Genomic DNA, 14,604 nt, shown 5'->3' on the forward strand with positions numbered 1-14,604 from the left:
AGTTCCTGTTTTATTTAACACATTATGAAAAGTAAAAATAAATATATATTTTAAACCATTTTTATATTTATTATAATCCAAGAATTTTTATTTTATTCATTCATAAATATATTCCATTCAATTCTTAAATATGATTGAATAATTTACGAGTACAATATACCGGAAGTCGTCAGAGGTACACAGGAAGGAATATATACTGTCAAACAGTGTGATTTGTTATTTTAACTTTCCCGCGCATACGTACTTTCGCTATTTGTGAAATTTAACCCATTTTTATATAAATGATTTTTTTTTATTCTGGAGTAAAACAAATTAAATTTTCTATATACTTATTATAATAATAAATAATTTATATTACAATTTGTTTACAATTGCACAACATATAATAAAAATAATTAATATAAAAATTAGCTTTTAAATCATGGGATAAAAAATATTAATTTTTTTGCAATCAAATATAAAAAATAAAATTAACTTTATTCAATACAAGGTAAAAGAACCTGAATTCTATTAATTTTATTTTCATGATTATTATAAATAATAAACGTGTAAATAAATACTCAATAATTTATTAAGAAAAGAACTAAAACTATATTATCACAGTTACAATGATATTAACACATTGTATTGTATTAAACAACAAATTTTGAATAAAGTTATCACGATGACTTTTCAATAATAACAAAAATGTGTCTTTTATATGTAGAAGTTAAAAATATTAAATTGTCTATTAATTTTTATTATTAATCGCATAAATATATGTGTATAATATCCATGTTACATATAATATCCATAATTATCTGTGTTAGCATAGCCAACAAAATGATCTTTTTATAAACAAGTCTTTGTCAAAAATGAATTAATTTATACATTTTATAAACTTAAACAACTAAACTTTAAATTCAATAGCAACAAAATAATAAACTTTCAGTTTACAATATTTCTTTCAACATTTAGAATTTTTCTAAATTTATCATACTATATTTAAACATAAACTATTAACAGAATAAACATTAGGCATATACATTTTCGTAAAGGACTTAACAGTAGGTTTTTCCCAATGTACCTACTGAAATAATGCTTATGCCATTTCCTTTACAAAATGTAAACTTACTTAGGTTTTCTGACTTATACCATATTCGGTAATCCGTCTTATAATACCGATTATATCTTCTTCCTTGCTTTTTGCATATTTTCGATATACGGTATTATTTGTAATTAAAAACTCACACAATAGGAGAATATAATAAAATATTTGACTTAGAAACATACTGTTAATTCTAGATAAATGTTTTACACATATCACATTTATCAATACTTTGCTTTTGTGGAATCTATTTTACCTTGCAGCAAAGTACATTGTTTTTTACATAAATCGAACCACATGTGCTATAGAAATATACTTTACACTTTTAATAGCATGCTATCATTAATAAGTTTAAACTGGAATTAATATGCAGCACCTCTATATTGATAATTATTTCCATAATTATCATTACCTCCATAAACTTGGGACATATTATTTTGACTATAACTTCTTTGTGTAGTATACCCATAACCAGTATTTGGACTAATTGAATTATTTTGTTTTAAGTTACTATAATTAGTATAGTCTGATCCTGAATAACCGCTTGATCCAGATTGGTAAGAATTGTTAGAACGAATACTTCCTCGTCCTCTGAGAGTACCACTACCACGTCCTCCTCTACAATCAATATTTCCACGTCTTCCACCACTTCTGTCTAAACTTCCGGAACTACAAAAACGTTTAGCACCTAAAATTTGAATATACGTATACTAATATTATTCTCAATCAGTATTTGTATATAAGTAACTTTGAAATTAATACTATAACAAGACATATGTATAAAAACACACTTCTGTTTCCAAAATTTCCTGATTTGGCCATTTCTGCCATTTCACTTAATCTTGGATTAATATTTTGTCCAGCTTCTCGTAATACTTCTATCAGATCTCCTGCATGTTTCATATTATGACTGGTAAAAAATGCATAAGCTGTTCCTGTTTGTCGTCTACGACCAGTACGACCGATTCTATGTATATAATCTTCTGATGATGATGGGTAGTCAAAATTTATTACATATTTGACATCATCCACATCTGTGAAGCAGGATTAATTAAAAGTAATAAAGGTGATATATTTATAATGAATAAATAGATATCTTCATATGTATAATTATAATTATAATGTAAGTATTATTTCTGCTCTTGCTTGTTATTATTGAGAAAATATAATAAAATAATAAGTCATCAAAGTAAAAAAAAAATATACAATGATTACATTTATTACTTTACCTGCTCTTAATTATACAATTAATTTTTAAGACATATTTTATCACATGTCAGCAGTAGTGATTTTGTAAGACTTCTTTATTTGAACTGATCATCTTATGATATATCTTTTTAATTAAAATTAATTCAGATATTGAATTATTATATAATTTTACTTACTGAATATTTAATAATATTTATATTTAATAATTAGTATTATGTTAGAAATAAACTACATTTTCATAAAGTAATATGCAAAAACTTTTAAATAATCAGTCAATAAAAGAAGTTCGAGAATCACCCACCTTTTGTCAGGTATTTCCGACGTAAAATCAGCAAGCGTAGTGCTGCTTGCATTTTAAGTAGACCAATTTTTGTTGTTTCATTATGGAAATATATCGTTGGCCTAGAGATTAGACAGACACAGCGGTGGTGTCTGGTTTTGGGATAGAGGCAGCATTTTACGGTTTAAGCCTGAGTGCATTGAATTTATAATTTTTACATTTTAAATAAGAGGCACCAAGTACAAAATTTCGAAAATGTACTTGAGGATAAATTATGAAAATTATAATAATCAAAGATAAAAGATATGTATGTTCCTCCAAAAAAGATTAATTACAATTCCTTTATAAGAAAATGTAATTTTTATATTGATTCATATAATAGAAAATACTATTATGTCGTAGAATATATAATACTGTTATAAGATATTGTCATAATGTAACATGTAAACTATACCGTGAAATATTAATCATGGCAAATTATAATATTTTTAGCACAAGAGTTAATAAATATATTCTAACATAATAAAAGTAAAAAAAAAAATTTAGATAATCACTGTGTCTGCCCAATACTGGCAGTACACCACATTGTGTTAGGGAACTCTGTGCCTCTGAAAAAGAAAAGCAGACAGACTTAGTGGTAGCTTGTGTGCATTTCAGAGCCCCACATTTAAAAGAAATTCATCCTTTAGTTTTATTAATGTAATAAAATAATGTAAAAAATATTGTTAAAAAATAATGTTGATATTTTTTATCTTTTTTGTACTTAATTTTATGAACGATTTAATTAAAAAATATATGGTTTTTAAATATATAGGGCTCCAAAATGTAGCTTAGAACAATAATCATAATGGTTCCAATGCATCACACATTGCTACACTCACAGCTGTCGGCCGGCCTTACTGCAATAACGCATCACTGGCTAATCCAATAAGTGTTGCCTATTCCCAGATGTATGCTACTTTACTATACCTACAAATGGATGATAAATTAAACTGTACACACCTAAACCTCTTGCAGCTACGTCTGTTGCAACCAAGATCGGCGCTCGTCCGCTACGAAATTCCTGCAACACATGATCTCTTTCCTGTTGATTTTTATCACCATGAATGCTTAAAGCTTGCCATCCATCTCTTCTAATATTTCTTGTAATATCATCAACTTTTCGTTTTGTTTCTACGAATATTATAGTTTTATTTTCTTTTTCAGTTCCAATTTCTTGAAGTAGCCTATATAATTTAATATCTTTCTCAAATTCTTGACAAACATCTACAATTTGTACAATGTTATGATTGGCTGATAAAGTCAATGATCCAATATTAAGATGGGTATAATCAGTTAAAAAGTCTTCAGCCAAAGCTCGCACTTCTTTTGGCCATGTTGCAGACCACATCAATATCTGCCTGTCAGGTCGTATTTGTTCAATTATTTTACGAATTTGAGGTTCAAATCCCATGTCTAACATTCTATCAGCTTCATCAAGCACTAAATAAGTGCATCTGGTAAAATATCATCACGGAGAGTAATATATTTATTTCTTTAAAAAAAAATGTGAAAAATGGAAATTCATTCGGTATTTACCTGCGTAAATTCGTAGTTTCTCTCTCCAAAAAGTCAATAAGTCTACCTGGTGTAGCAATGCATATCTCAACACCTCTTTCTAAATCATGAGCTTGTGGTCCTTTAGGTGCACCGCCAAAAATACATGTGTTTCTTACAGCTGCTGATTCACCAAAACAATTAGCAACTTCTTGAATTTGTTGTGCAAGTTCTCTTGTTGGAGCCAATATTAATGCAATTGGACCATCACCTTTACTTAACCGTGGCTGATGTATAATATGCACAATTGCAGGTAAAATATACTATGAATAAAATAACATGTGATTTATAGTTTCCATAATAACATGACATTTCTTTCTGTTCATAGGTAATTTAAGCATACTTTAATATTTCACATCTGTAATGAATTAAGACTCTTTATGTAGCTTACTCCAAGTGTTTTTCCAGAACCAGTTTGTGCAATTGCAACAAGATCTCTACCACTAAGCGCTATTGGCCATCCTTGTGCTTGAATTGCTGTAGGTTGTGAGTATCCTTGCCTACGGATCCCTTCCATTACATAAGGTGGGAAATTACCTTCTTCAAAATACTGAATAGGATTAGGAATATTAACTCCTTTTACAGTTATTTCAGCATTTTCACGAAATTGTGCAACTTCTTCCTTTGACCTATTATCATTAATATTTTAATATAAGAAATTTACCAAAGGAATAATCTAATCATATAATCATAATAAAACATACCTGTTTCTGACAGCAGGATGTTCGATATAAAAATCCTTTCGTAATGGTTCTAAAGAACGAGCATCCCAATTTACTTTCCTTAAACTTCCTCCAGGTTGTTTGCCCTTTAGCCCACCCCGTCCAGTACTAATACTACTTCCTCTTCCTCGTCCATTAAATCGACTATTAACATTTCCTCGACCATTATCACTACTTCCTCTATTATTTCCTCTGCCACCACCTCCTCTGCGACTTCTACCTTGATCTCTGTCTCTGTTATACCTACATTGTATATAAATATAAAATGAAATAAGAATCATTAACACTAAAATTTTTTTTCAACAACTTAAAATATATTATAAATATAATTCCTATAGGTGAAATGGGAGATCAGAATGATTAATAAATGGTTAGGAAGGAATACTATTATTATAATAATATTTTATATTTATACTAATACAATACATAATATAATTATGTTCTTCTCCCAATTCTGTTAACAACCTACAACTCTAATTCAAAATCAAACACCTCTAAATCAAAAACAATATTTACTTTTTTACGACCTAACAATAATTCTAATAATATTGTTTTGAGCCAAAATAAAAGCTAACACATGCCTTGCACTGTCACTAGTATTAGAAATAAAAAAATATTCTTATATGTATTTCAAAACATATACACAGTCTCTTTTCTCAAAATCGTATGCTTAGTTTTTCCACATTTTATAATTTTATATATTTATTAATCCATATTAATTTATGAAAAAACACTTGTAAACACTGGTAAAAATATTTCTTGAAAATACAATTAAAAGAAAATCAGTAATTAAATGATTAAATTAATTATATCATTACATTCTGTTTTAAATTGAATGCATAAGTTACATAGGTTTACTAAATATTAACTATTCGATATATAAAATCGGCATTTCAATTATTGATTACTGATGGCTGCATTACGGTTCTGCGACAGATTCTAGATATAACGAAAAGTAACGCAAGTGAAATATAATTCGAATATTTCATGTAAAATCAATTAAAGCTATTTCTCAAAGAATCATTTTTTAATAGAAAACCGAAATGACATACTGTACTTACATATAGAAATCCAAAAATTTCTACCGCGGCAAGCAACAGATTAATTCACCTTTGCGGAAAGTCCCGTACAAAACGAATCGATAAATTGCTACCAGCGAATAAAGGTGAATATCAACGGTTTTATGAACCTCACGAAGTTTTAATTGTTAAAATGGGATTTAAAGAAAATGTTTCGATAGTTTATAAAATCACGAAGATTAATACACGAAAAGGAGATTATTTTTGTGTTAGCCGGTGAATCACTCAGATCAAATTGACAAGTGAACTTCCGAAAGTAGTTCCGTGTAAACTGTTACCATGACATCGCGGCGGAGTAATACACTGATTCACATTCGTGAGTCTTCTTGAAATCCATATTTCCCAATGTTTGTCAAAGGTAAAAGATGGCGCTCAAGCATAGAAAGTATTTGTCGACTGATTTTGATCATATCAATTAATAAGACTATTTTTAGTTGTTTCCAAGTATTTATTTTAAATTTAATAAAAAGATATATAACTTTTATATGATATTTTTGTTATTCGTTGTAAATTGAAAATCATATTATATTCATAGCCTAATTTTTATAATCTCTATTAAACAATTCAAAATTGCCGCTAGTAATTAAATCGCTCATTGATGCTGCTATATTCACATTAATTTACACTGTGAAGTTAGGCACAAAAAGTAATGCGTATTTAGTGTTACATGTGTAGATATCCTTGTAATGTATACTTTCACGATTAGAGACGTATACTCTATATTTTTAAAGTCATAATGTCTCCTGAAACAGATCATGTTAGTGATTTGAGTTCTCCAAAGATAATTATGATAATATATAATTAATTCTAGTCATAATGTCTCCTGTATCTAACCTATAGTAAAAAATGTAATAAATATATCATGGATGATCGATAGTAAATATTCGTATTTTCAGATATTTGACACTCTCAAAGTACTTCATTTACCATCTCATCTTTCTGATCAACGACGAAATGAATTATTTCAAAAATATGGTGCTATAAAAACACGTACGATACGGCCTTCTAGTAAATATACCATAACTTTTGTAAAATTTCCATCACATAATGCAGCAAATGAAGCACTTTTACGTTTACATCAAATAAAAGTCAAAGGACAGTATTTATCAGTAGAATTCGCTAAAAAATCTATGTCAATAGAATTTTCTGAAAATGAAACTGATCATAAAGATATTATGAAGGATGAAATAGAAAAAGAAACAGTTAATAAATCTCATTTTCAAGCTTTTTTAAAACGATTGTATGGAAGCTCAATGAATCAGATTTTTACACAGCCACCATCACCAAATATAAAATATAAATATGCACCACCAACAAAAAATACTTTGTTGAGGATAGTTATACAATTATTGAAAGAACCAGCTTTTTATACTCAGGTATCATAATTTAATCACAACCTTTATTTTGTATATTGTCAACATTTTTATTATTATCACTTTACCATTTAAGGTGTTACATTTAATGAACAGAATGAATTTACCTCCACCATTTGAAGAACTAGAAGTAGAATTTCCTATGTTAAAAGAAATTTATGATATTGAGAAATATAAAGATATTTTAGGTGAAGATATATTTGAATCAGTAAAAGGAAAAGGTAAGTAATTTTGAATTTGAAATATTTAATTCTGAATTTAATTTTTTATTTTTTGATATAGGTTTTTCGCAAAATGACAAAAAAGATGAAGAAACTGATGAAGAAGAATCTGAAATAGAGTCTGATGAAGATATTAATGTTAAATCTTTACAAAATGTACCTATAAAAAGGAAATGTATACAATCTAAAAAACGATTAAAAATTCCTAAATTTGTTAATCCTGCAAAACAGGCAATGGCATCTAGTTCTATTCAAAAAGCAATCAGACCAGAAGATATGTTTGAGTCTGTACAGCTTGGTGAATCTAAAAGTTTAAAAATTGAATTGAAAACTGTAGATAAATTATTAGAAGGAGCAAATGTTTCATCTGAACATAATCTTGATAATACTCAAGAAACACAAAGTGGATTTGGGTTAATGTTTCCCACTAAGAATATCGAGCATTCGAAAAAAAATATGGAACATTCTTGTGAAGAATCTCTTGAAAAATCTACTGAGCAATCACCTGAAAAACCTGAGTTTATTACAACAGAAGAATTAGCATCAAACAGAATATCAATTAATGGTAAGAATATTTCTAATTTTACTTGTCACTTATACAATAATAGAAATTTTGAATAAATTAAATATTCTTATTCTATACATCTCATAGATCAAAGACTGCTTCCTGTTTTCAAAAATTACCATGCTGGAAAACCAACAAATCGATTGTATATAAAAAATCTTGCAAAACATGTTGAAGTAAATGATTTGCACTATATCTACAAGAAATATGTAATACCAGGATTACCAAATACTGAACATGAGTAAGTTGTACAATATATATTTAATTTAATATAATTATATACTAGATATACATTTTAATCATAAAAATTTATAATTATAGATATAACGTTCGTCTCATGCAAGAAGGTAGGATGAAAGGTCAAGCATTTGTCACATTACAAAATACAGTTCAAGCACAATTGGCTCTACAAGAAACTAATGGTTATATCTTAAAAGAGAAGCCTATGGTTGTACAGTATGCTAAAGTTTCAAATAGCTAATATATACTATACACATGTCTCACAAGATGTTCCTTTTTGTATCTGTAACAATCTATACAAATATTTTTCCTTATATCCTTTCCTTTATCTTGAGAATTGTAAATAATAATTTTACTCTAAACAAAAATTATAAATCAATATCATTTTGTGTCCAAAATTTTTGTAAGATCAAAAAATTTATTCTATTTTTTGTTGCGTGATTTTTAAAATTATACGGAGAATCGATCAAATTGAAAACTTATTGTAAATACAACAAACAAATCGGCAGATATTATTGACATGTTAATAAATTAAATAAAAGAAGTAATAAAATAAATATTAAGAAGATGAATCTCTCAGTCAAAAACAATTACGAGAGAATATTTCAAAAATTTGAGCTAAATAAAATAGTCTCTTGTATGACTGACGTAGTGGTACATACAGCCGCGTCAGCGTAGGTCGGCGCCCGCCTGGCACAATGGCATTGAGTAATTGTACAATCAGCCGGTAGAGTACGCTGAAGTTACGTTTCTTTGCTCGATCACATTTATAAGAAATCGTACATGTATGCGCGCGCGTCCAACGTCCGGTTCACCGACCACCATCACGTCTCAAACCGTACACGGAACCTATAGTACACTCCGCTCCGTCGCCGTCCCGTATCTTTTCTTCCTTTCGTTGCTTTCGTGTACTCGTTAATAATCCTGAAAACACGATGGACGTCACTCTTTTACTTCAACATTCGCAGTACGCGATACCAATTGGAATTGTTCTAATTTGTGCCATCCTCGTCTTTGCTTTCGGTTTCAAGAAGGCCGAGCAACCACCGTTCGCTCAACTATCCGACGTGGACCGGAAACTTAGCAACAAGAAGCGCGGTAAAACCAAAGATAAGGTCGGTAGAAAATTCAGATTATTTCTATCATTTAAGATACCATTATTTTTCTTTTTGATTCACGTCTCGTCTGTTGTTTCGATGATTTTGAGTCGCCATATGGTTGGTTTGCTAGTGTAGCGGCGAGTAAACGCGTGCGCACACATGTATGATAATCAGCTGGTTTGGTTGGAACAGTTTGTATACGTGTACGGTGTCCATCGAGTATATGACGTAACAATAGTACGTCGAAACGTGAATAATGTTTTTTTTGTATTTCACAATACTTTTTGCTCTTTGTTATTTTTAATTTCGGCGATAGCTTCTTCTTTTATTTAATAATATAGTATATTTTCTATAAGATTTGTTATCCCTTTCAGAAAGCTAGCAATGGTCAAGTAGCAAGTGAGAAAGCAAGTCCACTTAAGAAAACTGTGGTATCAAAAACAGAAATTTCATCAAAGAAATCTACATCAAAGGCAGATGAAATGGATAATAAGTCAAAGGAAAAGAAACAAGAAGATAATAAAAGTTCTGTTAAGAAGGAAAAAAGTCAAATTGATGCAAAAGATTTAAAAGAAAATAAAGTTGAGCAAACAAAAAACAAGAAGAATTTAAAAAATTTAGTTCAAGAGAAACCAGTAGATTTTGATGATGGTAAGTGTGTGATATTATTTCTTAGATTTATAAACTAAACAATTTTTGGTATATTTGGTATATAAATTAATATGTGTATATAAATATAGGAGATTGGGAACAAGCATACTCTAGAAAAGATAAAAAAAATAAAAAAAAAGAAGAGGAAAGCCCTTCAAAGAAAGGTAAAAAAGCCACAAAAAAGGCTGATATAATTAATGAAGCTGTTGCAAAACAGAAGGAACTAGATAAAGGTGAAGTTAAAGACAAAGTTGCTAAAGAAACAGAAAATAAAGAATTAAAGGAAAAGGATAAAAAAGAAGTAATACTTACTCCAATTTCTACTGACAAGGTTACTAAGGAGAAAGAATCAGAAAAGGAAGAAGAACAAAATAAGGTATGATATTGATTATATATTTTTTCTATTAATTTAGTAAAATCATGATAGATTTATCACTAATTTAAACTTATATAAATAAAGAGGATATGTGAATATTAATATACATTTACATCTTATTATACAGACTGAAAAATTAGAAAAAGAAGAAAAAAAAAGTACCAAATCAAAAAAGAATAAAAAGATTTCTGAAGAAGAAAATATACAAGTATCAACAACCTCTAGAGCAGATATAGATGCTAAACCTGTTGAAAATTCAGTACAAAAAAAGAAAAATGATGCGGAGAAAAAGGTAGATAATTTTGATCCTAAAGTGGAACAAGCACGGGAAAAAAATACTTCTGCATCTGATGAATCAGGAGGTAATAAAACCTTACGTAATTATTGTAACTTGAGTGTTAAAGCAACTTTCATTAATACATTTCATCACATATGTTTGAACAGATGCAAAGTCGCAGAAGAAAAATAAGAAGAAGGCTCGGAAAGATAACTAAGGAAAGTCAAAAAGAATGATAAACTTCTCTTACTAAGAGGAAATGGAGTGAGAAACCTACTTGGTTCAAAAAACATGCATTGCTTTGAACAAGATGGGTGCTTTTCAAGTGACTTACCAATCAACCGCCTGACCAAATCGTTCCTCATTTTTGTATATAATATTAATTGGATTAAGTTCTTTAAGCGAATACAGTTACATATAGGATTCATGACATCAGGTGCGTACATAGCATTCATAAAAAGACTTCTTAAATATTCCCACTTTATTTTGACATGTCCACTGTAGCTACCCTATAGCTGGGGCATAGCTGCCTTGCATTTAATGAAAGTGGCATAAGTCATAGTTTTTGACATAGTGTAATCACACAAGATAAATTATTTTAACATGGTACATGTTTATAATAGCACATTACATCTCCCTTGATCTGTAGAGATATATCATGGCTCTAGAAGCAAAACAGTTTACATAGTTAGAATCTAGTACTTATGCCATCCTATTTTTTAAGGTAAACGTATATTTTATATAGGAAAATTTTAGTTTGCAATACTATATAAATATGTTCATTAATTTGTTTTTTATTAGTTCACTATAGTTTCTAATCATTTATTTATATTTCAAATATCGTAAACCAAAATGTAGAAAGTATAAAGTATACTTCAAGTTGTCATTATTAGGACAATCTCTTAAAAAGAAAACATACAGAGATCTATTAAAGACATATTTTCCTACATAAAGGATAAAAAACTACTTTTGTTAATATTACTGCTTAAAAGAAATATCTGTGAATCTTTTTCTGAATTTTAAAAAAGTTTATACATTTTTAAAACAGTAAGATATATCAAATTATATTTATACTTGACTTCAAATAAAAACAGAATATTATTTTTAACTTCTCTAAAAAGTTATAAAATTTTACTGAAGAAAATACAAATTTCATAGAGATCTTTTCTATTATCAGACAACTTATTAAAATTTGACTACATTTAACAAATGTTTTTTTTGTACTAGAATGTGATGCTGATTATAAATAAATTTATAATGATAAGTGTGTGCCAAGCACTAAGAAATCTATACAATCAAGTTATAGTAAAAACCATTTGAAAATACTGTCCAGATAGTATGAATAGTTTTGATGTACTATTGGACAATACTTTAAAAAATCAATCATTATATTATAATATAGAAATTATATTTGTGAAGTAAAAATGGTTGGTAAAAAATAGAAAATATATATATATTATTAAAAAATAATTAACTGTAAATATACACATTATTGTTATATTAATATTCTGGAAAAAAAACTTAAATAAGCAATATGGGCCTAGCAAACTTTGATTTTCTAAGTAATTCAAAGTTTGTATTCACATATCTTATTTTTTATTACATTTAAATAAACATAATATATTTCTTTGATACGAACTCTACATGACAAAAGATTTTACCTAAATACAATACAAAAATAAAATAAATTATTAACTGCTGACAATACTTTGCAGTATAGACACAAAACAAAATTTGAGCTATGTGTCATAGATAAATTGAAATACCAGAATACAGACTTGAATTGAGGCTTAATTTTCAAACTATTGTTTGTTATTACAATGGATCTCAGATAATTGTTTTATTTAAGTATTTTGATAGAATGATTATAATGACGTTTAATGTTTTTGCTAAGTCCACATGTGCGTACATCACAGTGCTATAAAAATATAGAAATTGTTTTTATATATGTACTTGTGGGAACTAAATTAATTTTTCATGCTTTATATTGCTACAATATATTTAAATATATCTAATAACAATTGGTACAAAATCTGGAGCAACAGATTACTAATGAGTGTGGTTAAAGTTTTATCAGATATATATTTTTTTTCATTATTATCCATGTAAATCATTTTAATGAGCCTTTTTTTATTATGGCTCATGTAAAGTGGATAGATAAGTATTTTTTAAATGTATCAGAATTCATCTGTAAAAATGCTTTTGTGTAAAATGTTAATAATTGTTTCATTAATATATAAAATAGCATGCTCTGTATAAATGCTAAAATGTTGATGGTAATTATGTATAAAGATAAATGTGTTTATATAAAAACAGATGGATTAGAAGCATATATATTATATATTATAAATCTTATTTTACATAACGTACATAAGCAGCTTGTATTTTATTAGAAAACAATGTAAAATGTGAAAAAGTCTATTATTTGCAGCTATCAATTAAGAATATATTAATTATTATAATTATTGTAGGCATTAATTGCATATTTACATTTATTCTACATAATTCATTTAAACGTTATTTAATAATGTTTATGATAATTTCGAGTTTTATTGAAGAGAGTAATGTAGAGAAAAATTTGAAGCAAATGCCTGATGAAATCTTGTGATAAGCATTTTGTATATCTGAACTTTATGGTTTGAATATGCATAATGGGACCACTAATGGTTCTTCATGATAAAAAGGAAGTGGAGGGTATCTTATTATATATATTTTTTTTATAAATATAAGAATAGAATACACAAAATAGGAAAATTTGTTCATGTTTCGTGTTTTTTCAAATATCAGTAATTACAAGATCTTTTCTGTAGTATAATAAGAATTATAATTTCATCACAATATTTTTTATAATTGAGACATAAAAAAATTGTAGTATGTTTCTCTTTATATAGAATGGATAAATGTTTAATCTTTCATATCATATAATCAGTGTATAGCTCATTAATGTGCCAAACAGAAAATATATAGCTATATGTTATATTTTTCTAAGAGTAAATCTCATAAAAGAACTGGTATTATATATCTACAATGTATATTTTATGATCTTTGGTAATACCATTGTTCTATTATTTGATATAACATATACATTATTAAATATGGTTCTGTTTTAAATTGCTTTTATAATTTCATTTTTGTTTTGCTTAATATTTCTTTTGTAAATTCCAACTGTGTGCAACTTCTTTTATTTACTTTGTTTGTATAAAATAATTATTAATGTACTTAAATATTTTCCATAATTTTTTCGTATTGACTTTATGTTTTACAGTAAACATATCTTAGAAACATTATTTTTTAAAATAATAATCATGTAGTACTATATGAAGCAGTTTCAAATATTTAGTTCATTAATTACTAAAAAATGTTACATTGATAAATCATACATTAAATGATCTTTGTTTGAAATTTTGAGGTAATTATATCATGAAATAATGCAGGCAAAAGTATATATGAAAAATAAATACTCTTTGTGCATATGTGGATATTCTTTTTGTATAATTTTCTTGTAGTACGATCAAAAAATTTCAAGAATTTTATCAATAAAATTATAATTACTGTAAATAAAAAGATAATATTCAAATTGTACATATGTATATTAAAAAATAATTTTCTGATTACAATTATATGTGCAATCGTCATTAAAAATTGTAGTAATAGTTTTTAATATCTAAATCTAAATGTTTGCATCGATATAATATAAAACGTGATAAAAAATTGAATTAGTATCTGTTTAATCATTCCAAATTTTATTTATGAACAATTGTTTTACATATGTTCATATGTGCATTACTAAGTGTTTTTATAATAGTTTACAAGTAACTAGTATTTTTT

The 14,604-nt window shown here is 27.3% G+C and overlaps 3 protein-coding genes across 3 annotated transcripts; 2 read left to right on the forward strand and 1 right to left on the reverse strand.

Annotated features, from left to right (window-relative positions):
- Window positions 1–46: 46 nt before the first annotated feature.
- Window positions 47–6,291, reverse strand: LOC127065536 (uncharacterized). Its single transcript, XM_050997996.1, has 7 exons — window positions 5,956–6,291; window positions 4,877–5,137; window positions 4,564–4,801; window positions 4,155–4,435; window positions 3,579–4,072; window positions 1,879–2,121; window positions 47–1,775 (listed from the first exon to the last, which is right to left on the reverse strand). Coding segments are annotated over exons 1-7 (1,845 nt in total). The 5' UTR covers window positions 5,958–6,291; the 3' UTR covers window positions 47–1,449.
- A 295-nt stretch (window positions 6,292–6,586) lies between these two features.
- Window positions 6,587–8,728, forward strand: LOC127065538 (RNA-binding region-containing protein 3). The gene is made up of 6 exons (XM_050997998.1): window positions 6,587–6,730; window positions 6,870–7,349; window positions 7,423–7,567; window positions 7,629–8,132; window positions 8,220–8,373; window positions 8,454–8,728. The coding sequence occupies exons 1-6, from the start codon at window positions 6,710–6,712 to the stop codon at window positions 8,611–8,613; spliced, it is 1,464 nt and encodes a 487-aa protein (XP_050853955.1). The 5' UTR covers window positions 6,587–6,709; the 3' UTR covers window positions 8,614–8,728.
- A 415-nt stretch (window positions 8,729–9,143) lies between these two features.
- Window positions 9,144–14,492, forward strand: LOC127065544 (DNA ligase 1-like). The gene is made up of 5 exons (XM_050998011.1): window positions 9,144–9,487; window positions 9,847–10,123; window positions 10,213–10,499; window positions 10,627–10,861; window positions 10,944–14,492. Exons 1-5 carry the CDS (start codon window positions 9,308–9,310, stop codon window positions 10,991–10,993), a joined length of 1,029 nt encoding a protein of 342 aa, XP_050853968.1. The 5' UTR covers window positions 9,144–9,307; the 3' UTR covers window positions 10,994–14,492.
- The last annotated feature ends 112 nt before the right edge of the window (window positions 14,493–14,604 follow it).

Source organism: Vespula vulgaris, chromosome 8, assembly GCF_905475345.1.
Source record: "Vespula vulgaris chromosome 8, iyVesVulg1.1, whole genome shotgun sequence".
NCBI lineage: Eukaryota > Metazoa > Arthropoda > Insecta > Hymenoptera > Vespidae > Vespula > Vespula vulgaris.

What these genes read in the sequence shown, in the direction of transcription:
- LOC127065536 (XM_050997996.1), bottom strand. An exon ending in CATCCTGCTGTCAGAAACAG is followed by an intron (nt 4,802 to 4,876) that starts GTATGTTTTATT and finishes TAATGATAATAG; the next exon opens with GTCAAAGGAAGAAGTTGCAC. An exon ending in CGTAGCTGCAAGAGGTTTAG is followed by an intron (nt 2,122 to 3,578) that starts GTGTGTACAGTT and finishes CCTGCTTCACAG; the next exon opens with ATGTGGATGATGTCAAATAT.
- LOC127065538 (XM_050997998.1), top strand. Translation starts at nt 6,710, where the DNA reads ATGTCTCCTGAAACAGATCAT. An exon ending in TGAATCAGTAAAAGGAAAAG is followed by an intron (nt 7,568 to 7,628) that starts GTAAGTAATTTT and finishes TTTTTGATATAG; the next exon opens with GTTTTTCGCAAAATGACAAA. An exon ending in AAACAGAATATCAATTAATG is followed by an intron (nt 8,133 to 8,219) that starts GTAAGAATATTT and finishes TACATCTCATAG; the next exon opens with ATCAAAGACTGCTTCCTGTT.
- LOC127065544 (XM_050998011.1), top strand. Translation starts at nt 9,308, where the DNA reads ATGGACGTCACTCTTTTACTTCAACATTCGCAGTACGCGATACCAATT. An exon ending in GCGGTAAAACCAAAGATAAG is followed by an intron (nt 9,488 to 9,846) that starts GTCGGTAGAAAA and finishes TATCCCTTTCAG; the next exon opens with AAAGCTAGCAATGGTCAAGT. An exon ending in ACCAGTAGATTTTGATGATG is followed by an intron (nt 10,124 to 10,212) that starts GTAAGTGTGTGA and finishes ATATAAATATAG; the next exon opens with GAGATTGGGAACAAGCATAC.